Source organism: Pipistrellus hanaki (genome assembly GCF_964339955.1).
Source record: "Pipistrellus hanaki genome assembly, chromosome: 13".
Lineage (NCBI taxonomy): Eukaryota > Metazoa > Chordata > Mammalia > Chiroptera > Vespertilionidae > Pipistrellus > Pipistrellus hanaki.
In genome coordinates, this window is record NC_140515.1 from 49,574,910 (window position 1) to 49,590,842 (window position 15,933).

At 37.3% G+C, this 15,933-nt stretch overlaps 1 protein-coding gene across 23 annotated transcripts in view; it reads right to left on the reverse strand.

The window, feature by feature from the left end:
* Positions 1 to 15,933, reverse strand: part of CLASP2 (cytoplasmic linker associated protein 2) — a 130,441-nt gene that overhangs the window by 91,719 nt on the left and 22,789 nt on the right. The window contains exon 1 of one of the 23 annotated variants that reach the window (XM_084902182.1): positions 13,143 to 13,294. The exons of 21 other annotated variants lie outside the window; for them this stretch is intronic. In XM_084902182.1, coding sequence (XP_084758308.1) covers positions 13,143 to 13,158 — 16 coding nt within the window. In that variant the 5' untranslated portion in view covers positions 13,159 to 13,294. Of the gene's footprint in view, positions 1 to 13,142; positions 13,295 to 15,933 lie in introns of those variants that run through there. One more of the 23 variants, XM_084902174.1, reaches the window with a different exon arrangement.

Below are 15,933 nucleotides of genomic sequence, written 5' to 3' on the forward strand. Positions count from 1 at the left end.
ATCACAAGCCCCCAATTAAAAAGTTTGCAAATTATTTAGAGGTTATAAATATTCTAGGCTTAAAATATTTTCTTTTTATGTCATTATCTTTTAATGTATTAAAAGAAATATCAAGTCTATATTAAATCTCAGGAACTTATTAAAATTATTTTTATAATCTATATACTAAAATAAATCTGTTATTTTTAAAAAAATGTATTTTATTGATTTTTACAGAGAGGAATTGAGAGGGATAGAGAGTTAGAAACACTGATGAGAGAGAATCATACATCAGCTGCCTCTTGCACACCTCCTACTGGGGGTGTGCCCGCAACCAAGGTATCAAACCTAGGATCTTTTAGTCCGTAGGCCGATGCTCTAACCACTGAGCCAAACCGGTTTCGGCTAAATCTGTTAGTTTTGAGGTAGGGTTCAGGCATACAAGAAAAGAATATATGCCTTTTATTAAAAACTAGAGACCCGGTGCACAAAATTCAAACAGGAAGGAGGGGGTTGTGGTGGTGGTGGTGGTGGTGGTGTCTCTCAGCCCAGCCTGCACCGTCTCCAATCTGAGACCTCTAGGGAGATGTCCAACTGTTGATTTGGTCAGACATCCCTCTCACAATCCAAGACTGCTGGCTCCTAACCACTCACCTGCCTGCCTGCCTGCCTGAATGCCCCTAACCACTTTGCCTGCCAGCCTGATAGCCCCCTAACCACTCCCCTGCCAGGCTGATTGATGTCTAACTGCTCCCCTGCTGGCATGATCATCCCCAACTGCCTTCCCCTGCAGAGCTAAGGGGACTGGGGGACTGAGACTGTATAAAGTGGGGCTGTGGGGACTGGGGGACTGAGGCTAGATGAGACAGGGCTAAGGGAACTGGGGGACTGTGGCTGGATGAGGCAGGGCTGAGGGGACTGAGCACTACCATCTTGTGAGGGTGAGGCAGTCAATTAGCATATTCTCTCTTTATTGGCTGAGGGTGCTTCCATCTTTGAGGGTGTGATGGACAATTAGAATATTCCCTCTTTATTAGATAGAATATTTTCTTTTCTTTTTTAAAAATATATTTTATTGATTTTTTACAGAGAGGAAAGGAGAGGGATAGAGAGCCAGAAACATTGATGAGAGAGGAACATCAACCAGCTGCCTCCTGCACACCCCCTACTGGGGATGTGCCCACAACCAATGTACATGCCCTTGACAGGAATCGAACCTGGGACCTCTCATTTCACAGGCCAAACTGGTTTTGGCAGGATATTTTCTTAATAACTATAAACTATCAGAACGAATCAGTTATATTATTTCCTAGCACTTCTCACGTTCTGAAATACTTTTATGAGTGAACTAGAAGTTGCACTGGAAGTGCTATAACCTCATTACCTACAACAATCCTGGGATAAATATCATAGCTAACTCTTGTTCCTGGTTCCCACCATTGTCCCCCAGGATTTACTCTCAGCATAATGTGCTGTGAGTTGAACAAAGTCATGTCACATTGCTTCTAAATCCTCCTACGACTCCATAAAAAGCCTACCAGGACTCCAAGATCTACAAGATCTTAAGTCTCTATAACCTCATCTTCTACTCAATATCCAGTTTTCTCTCCAATCCAGCTTCACCAACGTCCTTGCTGTGACTCATATCAGGATCTCTATACATGTTCCCTTTGCCTAGAATACCCTTCTGCCTCTTAGCCACACTGTTTACTCCTTCAAACTCACTTCCTTCAAATCTTTACTTATCTATCACTTTCTCAAAGAGGTTTCTCTAGATGATAAAATTGTAAGCCTCCCAAAATTCTGACACTACTGTTCTACCCCTACACTTCCATCCTTTATTTCTCTCCCTAATACTTACCATTTATATATTTTACTTATTCTGGTTATTATTTCTCTCCTCTCACTGAAATGTATTGTCCATTAGGGTGAGAACTTCTATTTTGCCAACTGCCATGTCTCCAGAAAGCGGAATAATGCTCAAAAGAACACATTTCACAGTAGGGAAACTTTCGATCTCCAGTAAAAGCTTTAATAGGTTATTTGAAACAAAATTCCAAAGACAAACTATAAACATTTAAAAAATATCTCCTGATAAACAATAAAAATACCTGACAAAATACTAAGAAATGTAAGAACAAAACCACTATATTTGAACTTCTATTCCGAAGGCCTGTGGGGCAAAGGGGGCAAAGGGAACAAAATTCAAAACTCACATAAGATGCAAACTTGAACAGAAGAGTCTTCCCACCAAAAGCTGATATATAAATGAGTATATAGTTGCCCATGAACAAAGGTTTGAACTGTGTACTGTTATGCAGATTTTTAAAATAAATACCTGTACTGTTTAGACCTCCAGTTGGGAATCCACAGATGTGAAGGGCTACTGAATGCACTGACTATACCATTTTATATAGGGGAATTCAGCATCTGATTTTGGTACCCACAGGGGTAATTACTGAGAATAGTTAAGTTTTGGGGGAGTCAGACAGAGGTTATATGCACAATTTCAACTGTATTTGGTGGGGTTGTACAGTTGTTCAAGAATTAACTGTATCCTCAAGGTTAAAAGTGAGCCACAAGTAAAACTTTAACTTTTTAAAAATATATATATTTTTATTGATTTCAGAGACGAAGGGAGAGGGAGAGATAGAAATATTAATGATAAGAGAGAATCACTGATTGGCTGCCTCCTGCATACACCCCCTCCCCCCTCAGGATTGAGCCAGCAACCCGGGCATGTGCCCTTGACTAGAATCAAACCCTGGACCCTCAATCCACAGGCTGAAGCTCTATCCACTGAGCCAAGCTACCTAGGGCAAGACCTTAACTTCTTCTAGTCTTTTCATCTTTTCAAACTTTTCTCAAGAGGGCCATAGAGAAGTAAATCAAATTGAGTACTTCATTTAGGTCAAATGCTTAGGCAGTCGAGACACTAAAACCTTTAAACTCAGTAGGCTCACACTTGTAGTACTCCCAAGCAACAGTCAAAGCAAATGCAAAATTTTCCTAGAAGAAAGTGTATAGCCTCATGTTATTTTCAAAGTAATTTTCCAAAGGTCACTTAGCATGAGATGAAACAAGACACCAGGAGCAAGAATAAATAGAAAGAAATAGACAATAGAAACAGATCCACTTTAAATCCTAGAATTATCAAGCACAGACTCTAAAATATCTATACTTGGAACCTTTTACCATGCAGGCTTCAAAATAACTTCAGAGATGAGGAAAATATATATAAAAAAAAGTGATATTGATTTTTATAAATGACCAAGATTTTTAAAAACTTTTAGAAATAAAAATAACTGAGATTTAAACTCAGTGGGGAGACACAACAGATTAGACACAGCTCAAGAGCTCATTAATGAACTTCAAAATAAATCTCACAAAAAATCACCTAGGATCCATATAATAGGAACTTTAATATTTACTGAATGAACAAATAAAAAGGGTCAAATACAGAAAGCAATCTATAATTATAATTATGTTGATACCTCTGTTCTTACTCCAATGTTTCAAAAAGACAATACTGTGGTTTGGTGCAGAAACAAAACAAGATGAATATATACAAACTAATAATGTGAGCAGACTCTAGTGGTTACGTGTATGATGGAGATGAAAAAGGAGAGAAGAAGCAGAGGTCCTGATAAGAGGAAAAAGAGATGGAAATGGTGGCAGAGAAACAAATAGAGATGATGGAGGAGAAGGAAGAGAGGATAGAGAGAGAAAAGAAATGGTTATAGAAGGGAGAGGGAGATGGAAATAAAGGAGATGATGGAGAAAGACTTGGGCAAGAGGAAAAGGAGGAGAATGCAAGGAAGAGAAGGAGGAAGAAATAGAAATAGAGGAGGGGGAAATGGAGAAGGAAAAAGAGGGATAAAGGGAATAAGAGAAGGGAGAGGAGGACAAGCAAAGAGAGGGAGGGGAAAAACAAGCCCAAGTAGGCTAAGGCTTCATCTTATGCTGCCTTCAAATTACACTTGAAAACTGTCCTCAGTAAGCACAGTTGTCCTCCTGTAGGCACATGATTCCCTAACAGCATGCCTAAAAGCCAGAAAAGCTCTAAAAGTCTTTTGTCTTTTAAATTTATCTGGGAGCAAAATCTGAACTGATTTGAACTCAGTGTGTATGGCAAAACATAATATGAACTGACATTAGCCCATTTATTGTCTTTATTTTCCCTACTGCAAAAAAATATTAATGTGCTTGATTATAAGATCAGCCCCAAACCCAGCTTGGGTTGTTATAAAATATATGGTGTATAACTGTATTATTTTTCTAATATCTAACATATTCTGAATTCCAAAATATAAGTTATCTTCAAGATTTCAGATTTTAAAAAAAGTATGAATTGTCCTGGCCAGGTGGCTCAACTGTTTGGAGTGCCATCCCACATATCAAAAGGTTGCCTGTTCCATCCAAGGTCTGGGCTGTATGGGAGGCAACCAATCAACGTTTCTCTCCCTCCCTCCCTCCCTCACCCTTTTTCTCTTTCTCTAAAATCAATAAAAACCTATTCTTGGGTGAGGATTTTTTTAAAAAAGGAAAGATTATAAATGCATATTTCCATAATCAAGTCACTTCCTTTTTTCCTTTTTCCCTTCAAAGAAAAGCCATATACGTATTTAAATGGCTATTCAAACTTTTCACTTCACTTTTATAGATACACGTATCCCAAAACATAATATTTTTGGTTCTGAATTCATATAAAATCTGAAAAGCTGCTCCATCTTACATGGAAAACAAAGAGTAAGGCAAAAACTTTATACCATGTCTCTTTAAAGTGTGATTATCCTCAGTGAACCAACCAGTCATTTCAGTAAGAAGAACCCACAACATGACTGACTTTCATGCACAAAATAGACTGTTTCATAGTAAGTAGTTTCTTATACCAAAGTTCCTCTTTTCAGTTGAAACTATATCCTTCCTTATTCTAATTAAAACACCATGCCAAAACCAGTTTGGCTCAGTGGATAGAGCGTAAGCCTGCGGACTGAAAGGTCCCAGGTTCAATTCCGATCAAGGGCATGTACATTGGTTGCAGACACATCCCCAGTAGGGGGTGTGCAAGAGGCAGCTGATCGATGATTCTCTCTCATCGATGTTTCTAACTCTCTATTCCTCTCCCTTCCTCTCTGTAAAAAATCAATAAAATATATTAAAAACAAACAAACAAACAAACAAAGACACCAAGCAATAGGACTTTGGATTTCTGAACTGTTTCACACTCTTGCATATCCAACAATGATCATGGTTATATCTAACAGCTAAATTAGCAACTGATACTAGAAAACAATCCTATATAATAAAACCCTAATATGCAAATTGACCGAATGGTTGAACAACCAGTTACTATAACATGCACTGATCACCAGGAGGCAGACACTCAACACAGGAGCTAAGGACCTTTTGAGGGATGTCCGACAACTGGCAGGTGTACATCCCCCAAGGGGTCCCGAACTACGAGAGGGCACAGACCAGGCTGAGGGAACCCCCACTCCCCAGTGTACGAATGTCATGCACTGGGCCTCTAGTAATCCCTCTATTAAATAGCATGTATTTCAGAAAACGTAAACAAATTTTAGTTGTTTGCACTCCCCACTGTTTTTATGTTAGGATATCCTCCTTGACTTTCTTCTGATCTCACAAGTCCTTCTTGCTCAGTCTCTTCTTCTTTTACCCAACCATTAAATGTTGAATGTCCTCCTTTTCTCCTGGCTGCACACTTTCTAAATGGCTTCATCAATTCTCAACAGTTTATTTAAAATATCTTCTACATGCTGACAATTTTAAAATGTTTATCTCTAGCTTACACCATCTCTCATTTTCAGGTCTATATATTCAACTGCTCAGTAGAAGTCTCTCTAAGAATATTAGAGAATTTGACATAGGTAACCTAACACCAACACATCTCCAAACCCATTCTTCTTGTCTTCCCCTATGCCAGTAAATGATATCATCATGTAGTCAACTCAAGCTTACAACCGAAAGCCTCATTCCAAGTTCTCTCCTCTGCCTTGCATGGACTTTCTATCAGCAGCTCTTATTGTATATAACTCTAAGTTATATACAACTATTTTTCTTTACTTCCTCTGCCACTCCTAGTCTATAGCCAGACCAATATTATCTCTGCCTATATTGCTACAACTTCTTAATTGGTCTCCTTGATTCTATTCTTTTTCTTTCTTTTTTTTTAAAATATATTTTATTGATTTTTCACAGAGAGGAAGAGAGAGGGATAGAGAGTTAGAAACATCGATGAGAGAGAATCATGGATCAGCTGCCTCTTGCACACCCCCTACTGGGGATGTGCCCGCAACCAAGGCACATGCCCTTGACCAGAATCGAACCCGGGAGCTTTCAGACCGCAGGCCGACGCTCTATCCACTGAGCCAAACCGGTTTCGGCATCCTTGGTTCTATTCTTGACCTTCTGAGACCACAACACAGATAATGCAACCTTCCAAAAAAAAATAATAATTTGGACCAATGGCTGCTGAAACCATTCAGTGAAAGACTGATAGGAAACTTTATATGAGGCTGGTAACACCTATTCAATATTAATACAACGAAAGACAACCAGACAGTGTATGCCTTCTGACAAACAATATATTTTACCACATACAAAAATCTGTATCAAAAGAAAAACCACTCTGGCTGATGTCCTCAGTTATTAGAGAGTTGGCCCAAGGACCAGAGGGTGACGGGTTTGATTCCTAGTCAAGGGCCTGAACCTGGGTTTCAGGTTCCAAATCTGATACTGGTTGGGGCACGTTCGGGAGACAAGCATATCTCTCTCTCTTTCTCCCTCCCTCCCTCCCTCCCTCCCTCCCTCCCTCCCTCCCTCCCTCCCTCTCTCCCTCTCTCCCTCCCTCCATTCCACTCTGTCTAAATACTAATAGAGCCTAGCTGGCTCAATGTTTGAGCATTGACCTATGAAGCTGGAGGTCACACAGTTCGATTCCCAAGTTGTGGGCTCGATCCCCAATAGGGAATATGCAGGAGGCAGCCAATCAATGATTTATCTCTCATCATTGATGTTTCTTTCTCTCTCTTTCTGAAATCAAAAGTTTTTAAAAAAGTAAAAATCAATGGGAAAAATATCCTCAGGTGAGGATTAACAACAACAACAAACAAAAGGAAAAACAAGACCTCCCAGTCCCCCCCAAAAAATCAGACCTGATTCTGATCAAGACATTATCAGAATTTTCAATTTTCAGAAAATACAAGGGATATAAAAACATTTTAAATAAACAAGCAACATAAAATCACATGGCAATGTAATGAACAAAATCTAATATAGCCATACTAGATTTTATCAGACAGGTGTTTTTTTCTTTTTCTTTTCTTTTTTTTAACATTTTAAAAAAAATATATTTTATTGATTTTGTACAGAGAGGAAGGGGAGAGATAGAGAGTTAGAAACATCTATGAGAGAGAGTCATCGATCAGCTGCCTCTTGCACACCCCCTACTGGGGATATGCCCGCAACCAAGGTACATGCCCTTGACCGGAATCGAACCCGGGACCCTTCAGTCCCCAAGCCAACGCTCTTTCCATTGAGCCAAACCGGTCTCGGCTGTTTTTTTCTTTAATAAATGGCGAAAGGAGAAAAAGACAGACAACTGCTTTAAATAGAGCCCTAAGAGGTATTTCAAGCCCTAGCTGGTTTGGCTTAGTGGACAAAGCACGGACCTGTGGACTGAAGGGTTCCGGGTTCGATTGCAATCAAGGGCACATGCCCGACTTGTGGGTTCGATCCCCAGTAGGGGCATGCAAGAAGAAGCCAACCAATGATTTTCTCTCACTATTGACGTTTTTCTCTCTCCCTTCCTCCCTGAAATCCAAAAATTTAAAAAAAGACATTATCAACCAACTGCAATGATAAACCTTGTTTGAATGCAAATTTAAAATGTAAAAGGATATTTATGAAACAATTAAGGAAATATGCACTTGCACACACATACATACATACACATTGTAGTCCAGCAAGATAGTAGGGCTGGGGAAGATAAGTAGGAATACTGATAAATAATAATTGTCTTTGTATCGATAATTTGTTGAAGCTGGATAATGGCTGGTAATGCAGGTTTATCACAATATTTTCCAATTCTGGTTATGTTTGAAAATTCTCCTAAAAATATAATTTTAATAATGTTACTCTCTTCCTTAAAATCCTACAATGGAACTCCAATAAAATGATAAGTAAAACCATAAGAGCAAAGAAAATGAGGTGAGGCAGAGAGAGTATGTGAAAACAGCACCTAAAAGATAGCAACAATTCTAATAAAATGCAAATAAAAAGTATAAAAGGCTTTTGAAGAATAACACCACAGCAAAACTGCAACTTAGAATTCTCAGAAGCCCACTCAAACAGCAGAGAGAACTGATCTACCTTGGAGAATGACAGAAGTAATAATTTCTAAGCCAGAAAGTACAGGCATGCATAGCAAGAAACAAATGAAAAATCTATAGAATGATTTCATCATTAAGCTTTTCCCACTCCCAATTCCGTGAGCTCAGTATTTTACATACAGGTGTGTTTGTGCAAGCTTACACATGTGCACATACACATACACACGATTCTGTAAAAATGGAACCATCAGGGAAGGAAAAACAAAGTTCTTGGAACTATTTGAATATTTTTTGGCAAAATTAAAATTTAATAGGAGGGCTGGATGAGAGTCAAGGAAATCTCCCAGGATACAACATAAAAGAGAAAGATGTAAAACTTTAGAAGACAAACAAAAAGGACGCAGTAAATCAACCCAGGAGCTTCAACAGCAATAACAATTCCCTAAGGAGAGACTAAAGCTAATGAAGGGGAGAAACTTATATTAAAAACAACAGCAACAGATTTCCCAAAGCTAAAGAAAATCACAAGCCCTCAAAAGTAAAATAACCAAACAGTAAAAATGTAAAATGTCTTCATTAAAACTAAAACAAAAAATTTTAGTAAAACAATTAGAAATTGAAAAATCTAAATGCTTCAAAATAGAACAATGGCCAAATTTTTACATTCACTTGAAGATGCTGTATTCTCAGCAGCAAGTTAGTCTTAAATAAGCTATTTCATTTATAAAAAAAAAAGTAAGTTTATATTATACAAAGTTTAAAAAGAGGTGAAGAAATTGATAACATCTCTGAAAATTTCGGGATAGGTATCAACTATTTGAAGGCATTTACCCTTTTCTTTAAGGGGGCCCTTTAAAATTTTAAGATCTTCAATAGTTCAGTGAAGGGGCAAACACAATTTAAACCATCTGGTATTAACAAAATTAATACATTTCATGAAAACATAATATCAAACTAAATAATAAATGCAGCTCAAAAAACGGTTTATTTAGAACCTTTACACAATCTAATCATTTCAGGTAAAAAAAAATTTTTTTTTAAATAGATGAGAAAGAATCACTGACCTGCTGCCTCCAGCACGCCCCCCCCCCCAACCCCCCACTGGGGACCAAGCCTGCAACCCAAGCATGTGCCCCAACCCAGAATCAAACCATGACCTCCTGGTTCATAAGTTGATGTTCAACCACTGAGCCACATCAACCAGGCTCAGGTAAATTTTCTTGACAGCTACAGGTTGGTCATAAGCTATCAAGAACATCAACATATACATTCTACAACGCTGTAAACCTTTCCTTGAAGATTCAGGTTCATTAGCAACATCATTTTTGAGGTTAGGTTGCAACTGGGCCCAAGGTCTTGCACCCAAATGGGGGTAAATGAGCCCTCTTCACGAAGGCTAAGATTTTCAATCTTAGTGTCTGCTAATTACTGCCTATATTATTGCTAAATACTCAATCTTTTGTCCCTTGTAATTGACTTTTTCTCCTTATAGACTCCCTCCCCCCCCCCCCCGCCCCCCTTTATCATTGCTCCCAGAAGAAAATTTTGGGATATTCCAGGATATGGAAGAGATCATCCATTCAGAATTCAGCATCATTTCTTACTGCTGTGCCCTAGCTCCCCAAACCAGTAGTTATATGTCTATTTGGAGTGGTCCCAGAAGGCTTACCTCTAGGAGGTCAAAGTTATATAATCAATTATATACATTTTTAAAAATATTCATTCATGTTTGAAATAATAAATTGTGTTGAAGTATTAAAAGTTTACAAAGAGTCTATTTGCAACAAAACCTTTTTTTTCCAGCCACTCTTTGGCATAACAACAAAAGGCCAAATTCCTCTTATGAGCTTTTGAGGCAGACTGCAGGGCTCAGCGCCACATAATAATCCTCCAGGTTTTTAACTCTATCAGGTTTGACTGCCCAGAGTTATTTCACAGTCATTTGACTGCTTTTAGTTTTATACTCTTGGGTAAGTATAAATACAGCTAAACAGAAAGATACCTGAAACTCTTCAATTGATAGTCTTTATAGTGCTTCACAAATCCAAGTTTGTTGAAGTTAAGCTTATGTAACATTTAATAGATAATAGATTAATAACCAGAATATATAAAGAGCAATTATAAATAAGCAACAAAAAAGTCAAACAGCCAAAAAGTTGCCTAAGGATGCTAGAAGGTAATCCATAGAAAAGGAAATACAAATAAGCAAACTTATGAAGATGATCAACCTTATTGTAAGCAAAGATGATTTTAAAAGGGTAAGGTAAAAATAAACAAACAAACAAACAAATAAATAAATAAATAAATAAAAGGGTGAGGTATTACTCATTGATAAGCAAATTTTAAAAAGATTAATAACAACAAAAACGGAAAAGAATGCAGGATAATAGGCACTGTTGGTGGTAATTGGTAAAGCCTCTTTTGGCAGAAATTAGAGCTAATGCAATTTGAAATAAATAAAAAAAAACTTGGATCCAAAAATTCTACTTCTTAGACTACTTTAAGAAATATATATGTGTAGGTATATGTGTATATATATACACATATACGTTTTGTACAAAGGTGTTTTTGCATAATCATTTAGAAAAATAATGTGATTAAACTATCTAAAATTCCATAACAGAAGAAATGGTTATCATACTATGAAATTCTATGCAACAGTTCAAACAAATAAGGCAGTTACACTTGACTGCATTAAAAAATCTCTATGCCATATTGAGCACACAGCAAATGGAAAATATATGTTCAGAATGATACATATTTTAATACTTAATATGCATGTAAGGTATGAAAAGACAAACTCCATACTAATAAAAGTATTCACCTCAGTTTATACCTATGATTAAGGCTTACAGGTAGTTGCTCTATCTGCATTGTTTGAATTTTAAAAATAAGATTGCATTTGTCTTAAGTTCATAATTCAAAATGAAGAAATAAAAAACATAGGAATAGTGCAATCCAATTGTTATATATATGTTCACATGATAACAGTATGGTGTATGTACATTACACGTGAGAGATTAAATATGCAGAGTATATGAAAATGTTATAGCTATAAATCTCTCTGTATATATGTATTTCTAACTTTATTGTTTACTATGCAGATTTTTAATTTTTTAATAAAGGTGTATCACTTTAATTATCAATAAAATACAATAAAGGTATTTCCATTTTGAAGAAAAGAATGAACAGAAGGTTAACCTCTGAGTTTTATAAGAGATTACTTTGATTTTTTAAAAAATCAAGACATTCCTAAACAGTCTGAATGCATTTATATACCATGTGAAAATAGAAAAACTAAGTATAACTATAACTTGATAGCCACTGAACCTTTATGCTTAAGAAATAAAATCTGAATATGGCCCAAACCAAATGCAATATTTAAAGTTGCCTGTAAATTAGGATTTATACAAACAACTTGGCAATGTCCTTAAGTATATGAAAACTTGATGGCTTTTATCTTAAAAATTAGTAGTTAAAATTAAATTGTTACTTATTTATATAAGGTCATATAAAACAGTTACATAAATTTTTTTACACAAATTCTTGAAATAAACGATAACAATATGCAAAACAAAATTTACTATCAAATTTCCATTAACACATACATAATAATTTAAATGACCATTACTAATATCATCATTTTGATAAGTTTGCATCCTATTCCTCATAGTTCCAAGGGGACAAACTCCTTAGAGGGAAATCATTGCATAGTCATAAGGAAGGCTGAAGCTATTAGAGTTAAAACTTCCAAATACAGTCAGTCTTCCTTATGAACTTAGTGAAAAAATACACAAAACATTTTTGAGTAACCTCAAATTCCCCTTTGGTATTGATGCAATTAGAAATTATACCTCTAAGTGTTTTAACAAAAGATTTAATAAGGAAAAAAGGAAAAAAAACACCTCAATTATTATGTGCTATGAAGGACAATACAAATGCACTAGATTTGGTTCTAGTTTGTTCTGTGCCTGGCAAATATAAGGTAACAATTTACCTTGTTTACAATCTCAGCAAGCCTCAGTTTTCTAATCTGTGAAATGAAAATATCAAAATACTCTGTATACTTCATAGTTATCTGTACCTGATGTTAACGTATACTAAGTATACAAAAGTGCTTTGGGAACTAAAATGCATTATAGAAATATTTTTTAGATGATTTGACTGCTTAGTTTTATACTCTTAGGTAAGGACAAATACAACTAAATCACAATAAAGCACTGGCAAAATCAAATTTTAATCTAATTAATACCCTATTATATAGAAACTGTAAAAGAGTATTTTCTAGAATTGTTTACTAGGGACAATGACAAATCACAAGCATATTAATTAAAATAGTGTCTATGGCAAGCCATTTTGCCTCTTTTACTACTTTATGCCATAGAATTCTACTACTTGTTGTCAAATACCACAGGAAAGATGTCAAGCTAGTTAACCAAACCTTCCTGCCAAAACCTGTCATTCTTCCAAAGGCCATGTTCTCTCTTTAAAGCTTTTGCATATATTCCAGTTTCTTCCAATATTGCTTCTTCGTATCTACCACCAAAGACTGAGGGCTTGCTTGGGCTACAAGGTAAATTGTTACCTTATATTTGCCAAATCTCATACAGACATATCAAATAGAAAAAGATACCAAGTGACGAGTAAGCACACAAGTGTATATATCATACATGAGTGTATACACACACACACACACACACAACACACCTTCTTCATTCTTTAGGGAGAAATATATCCCTTACACAGCAAATGACTGTCACTTTAAAAGGAAGTATATAACACAAGCAAAAGAAGAAAAATAAATCTTACCATCTCCCATAGCCATTCAGATGGTCCAGGGAGCTCTTTCTCAAACCAAGAGGTCAAACAGCACAGCAAATAAATGCAGCTCAGTGCCTGCGCCACTGGGCTCGGCCTGCAGCCTGCAGACACCGGGAGCACTGTGTGACCCAGGCTGCGCTGCAGCTCTGCACCGCAATAGCCAACAGCTGCTACTCCATTTCAAAATAAAAGTCTGGGGTCTTGTTGAAAACCCTTGTCTAATTTAGCTGAGCCTAGCGGTGCTTGATCAAGATTATTCCTTAACTGCATACAAGCAGTCAGACACAGGTTATGATGTTTCTCCTTGTGCTGGCCGACTGAAATGCAATATAAGAAAAGCTCGGAGAATCAATAAATGCCATTCCACGGGGGAGGAGGAGGGACTTTTAATGCAATCATCAAAACACAAGGCATGTGTTCAGCAATCATTTTCTGCTTCCCTAAAGATATGCATGTAATCAGTAGCAATCACATGATCTGATGGATTAACTGATTTGCGCCTTTTTAAAAGGTTTTCATCCTTTTAATATTTACAAAAGGAGATTGCGAGAAGTGCACCAACGGGAATAGCCCAGTTTCCACGATTAACTGCTCTCATTATGCAGGAAGCATTTCTGGCTGCCGTAAACAAATCACGTCAAAGGCAGCCCATCAAAGGCTGTTCTGTGTGTGGACAGCAGGGCCACGCAGAACAAAGCTTGCTTCTGGTGGAGACAGAAGCTCGCCAGTGCGCAGCTGCAGGGACACGGAGCACCCTCCATCCAAACTGCACACCCATCAGCACTCTGTTGAGCTCAGAGAAAAGCTCTAGGGCTCATGATCACAAATACAGTACCTTTAAAAATCAACCTAAGAAGAGGTGCTTTGCTTTTCACCAAAGGGTAGGTTTTAAACATTTTTTTTTTTTAAAAGCTAAACCGTAGGTTACCTTATTGCCTCTAATAAGCCAAATATCAAGGTAATTCGATATCCTACTTTCTATGCATTATTTTATAGCCAGCCTCCAGCAATTCTTTTCCTAGCAATTGTTCCAAACAGAGAAGATGGGAAATATTTTACAATGATTACAGGCCTAGACTGCATTAGGGTCCTACACTCACACTAGACTAATCAGAATGATTCCGTTTTTTCACAGTGAAAGGGAAAAAAGCTTGCAGTCAGAACCAACAACACTGGTGTTTACATCTGATTAGCGTAGGAGACTGTCTGGAAAGCTCCAGGAGGACACCAGGCCCTGTGATAATCATAGTGGCCTGCCACTTTCAGTCTTTCCTTTCCGGCAGGGCTGGTGTCCTTTCAGCCACAGTCTGATGAATTTCAAATCCAGTTTCCTTCCACTAGCAGAGCTAATGCCGCTGCACTTAGGGATTCTGCCTCACTCACACTCTGTAATACTAGAATTACACTCAGGCTTGAAACACACTCAAGACAAAAAGTGCTGCGCATTTCTCACTATTTCTAAACTAAACGAAATACTCAAATCTTACATGAAACAATTTACTCGACGTTCTTCCAACTCATCCCTAGCCTCACTGGACTCTAGCCAACCCTGACCTCCCTTCTGACCCTTTCTACCTTTGGGTCTTCATGGTCACATTTTCTCTGCCCAAAACACTTTTCCTTTTGTTCATTCTATACTTAGCTTGTTCTCCTTTATCAGGTCTCGATTCAAATGTCTCAACTCTCAGAGAAATCTGCCCCATTATTCTAAAGTGGCATCACTGAGTTAATTAACAACTTCATATCCTATTCACTTTACTTAATGACTTAAGATGACAGCTTTTAGCTATAATGACTCTTAAAAAGTCATACCACTTTTACAACAAATCCTGGTTTTTGTTTTTGTCTGTATTTAGCAAAATGACTTTTCATTCCCAAACACTCTAAATCAATATAGGAAGTGTGATGTTTCATTATTATGATTTCAGGCAAAGGCACACTAAAAAATTTTACTTACCATGATAAGTTTCTAGTCACAGAATATCATATGGAACAAATGTGAATTAAATGCCATGTTTGGGTAAACTCCCAACAATTTGCTTTGCATATGTACACAAGTAAGAGAAAGAAAAGGTGGTATCTTTAATGGCTCTTTAGTGCATTATGTGCATTAATCTAATTATAAAAACCTTATATGCAAATTGTCCCCATGGAAGTAGGACCAGGAGACTGATTACTCACTATGATATGGACTGACCACAGAAGTGGGGGTGGGGAGGAACAAAGAAAGACCCTGGCTCCCCCAGAAGGCCCCAATAGGCCCTGATTACCGGCCAGGCCTAGGGACCCTACCCATGCCAGAGTTTCATGCACTAGGCCTCTAGTTATTTTTATTAGGTTTACTTTGACCTAAAATGGTCCCTTGTTCTATTACTTTTTAAAGACTTTTTAATTGATGTTGTTTTTTTAAGAGAGAGAGAGAAAGGGAGAGGGAGAGAAAGAAACATCAATGTGAAATATTGACTGGCTGCCTCCTGCATGCTCCCTACTGGGAATGGAGCCTACAACCTGAATATGTGCCCTGACCAGGAATCAAACCAGCAACCTTTCAGTGCATAAGATGACACTCAATCACCTGAGCCACATGGGCCAGGGCCTGTTCTATTACTTTTAGTTTACAGTTTCAGTTTGAGTGCACAATAACAATGAGCCAATAAAGGGCTGAAAATTCTGCAGAAATAAAAAAGGAGTTGAATAAACCTTCATTACATTCTTTGGGTACAAACTATTTTTTTGCATTTAATTTGTTGCTTATAAAATTTGTTTTCAGTGTTTGATA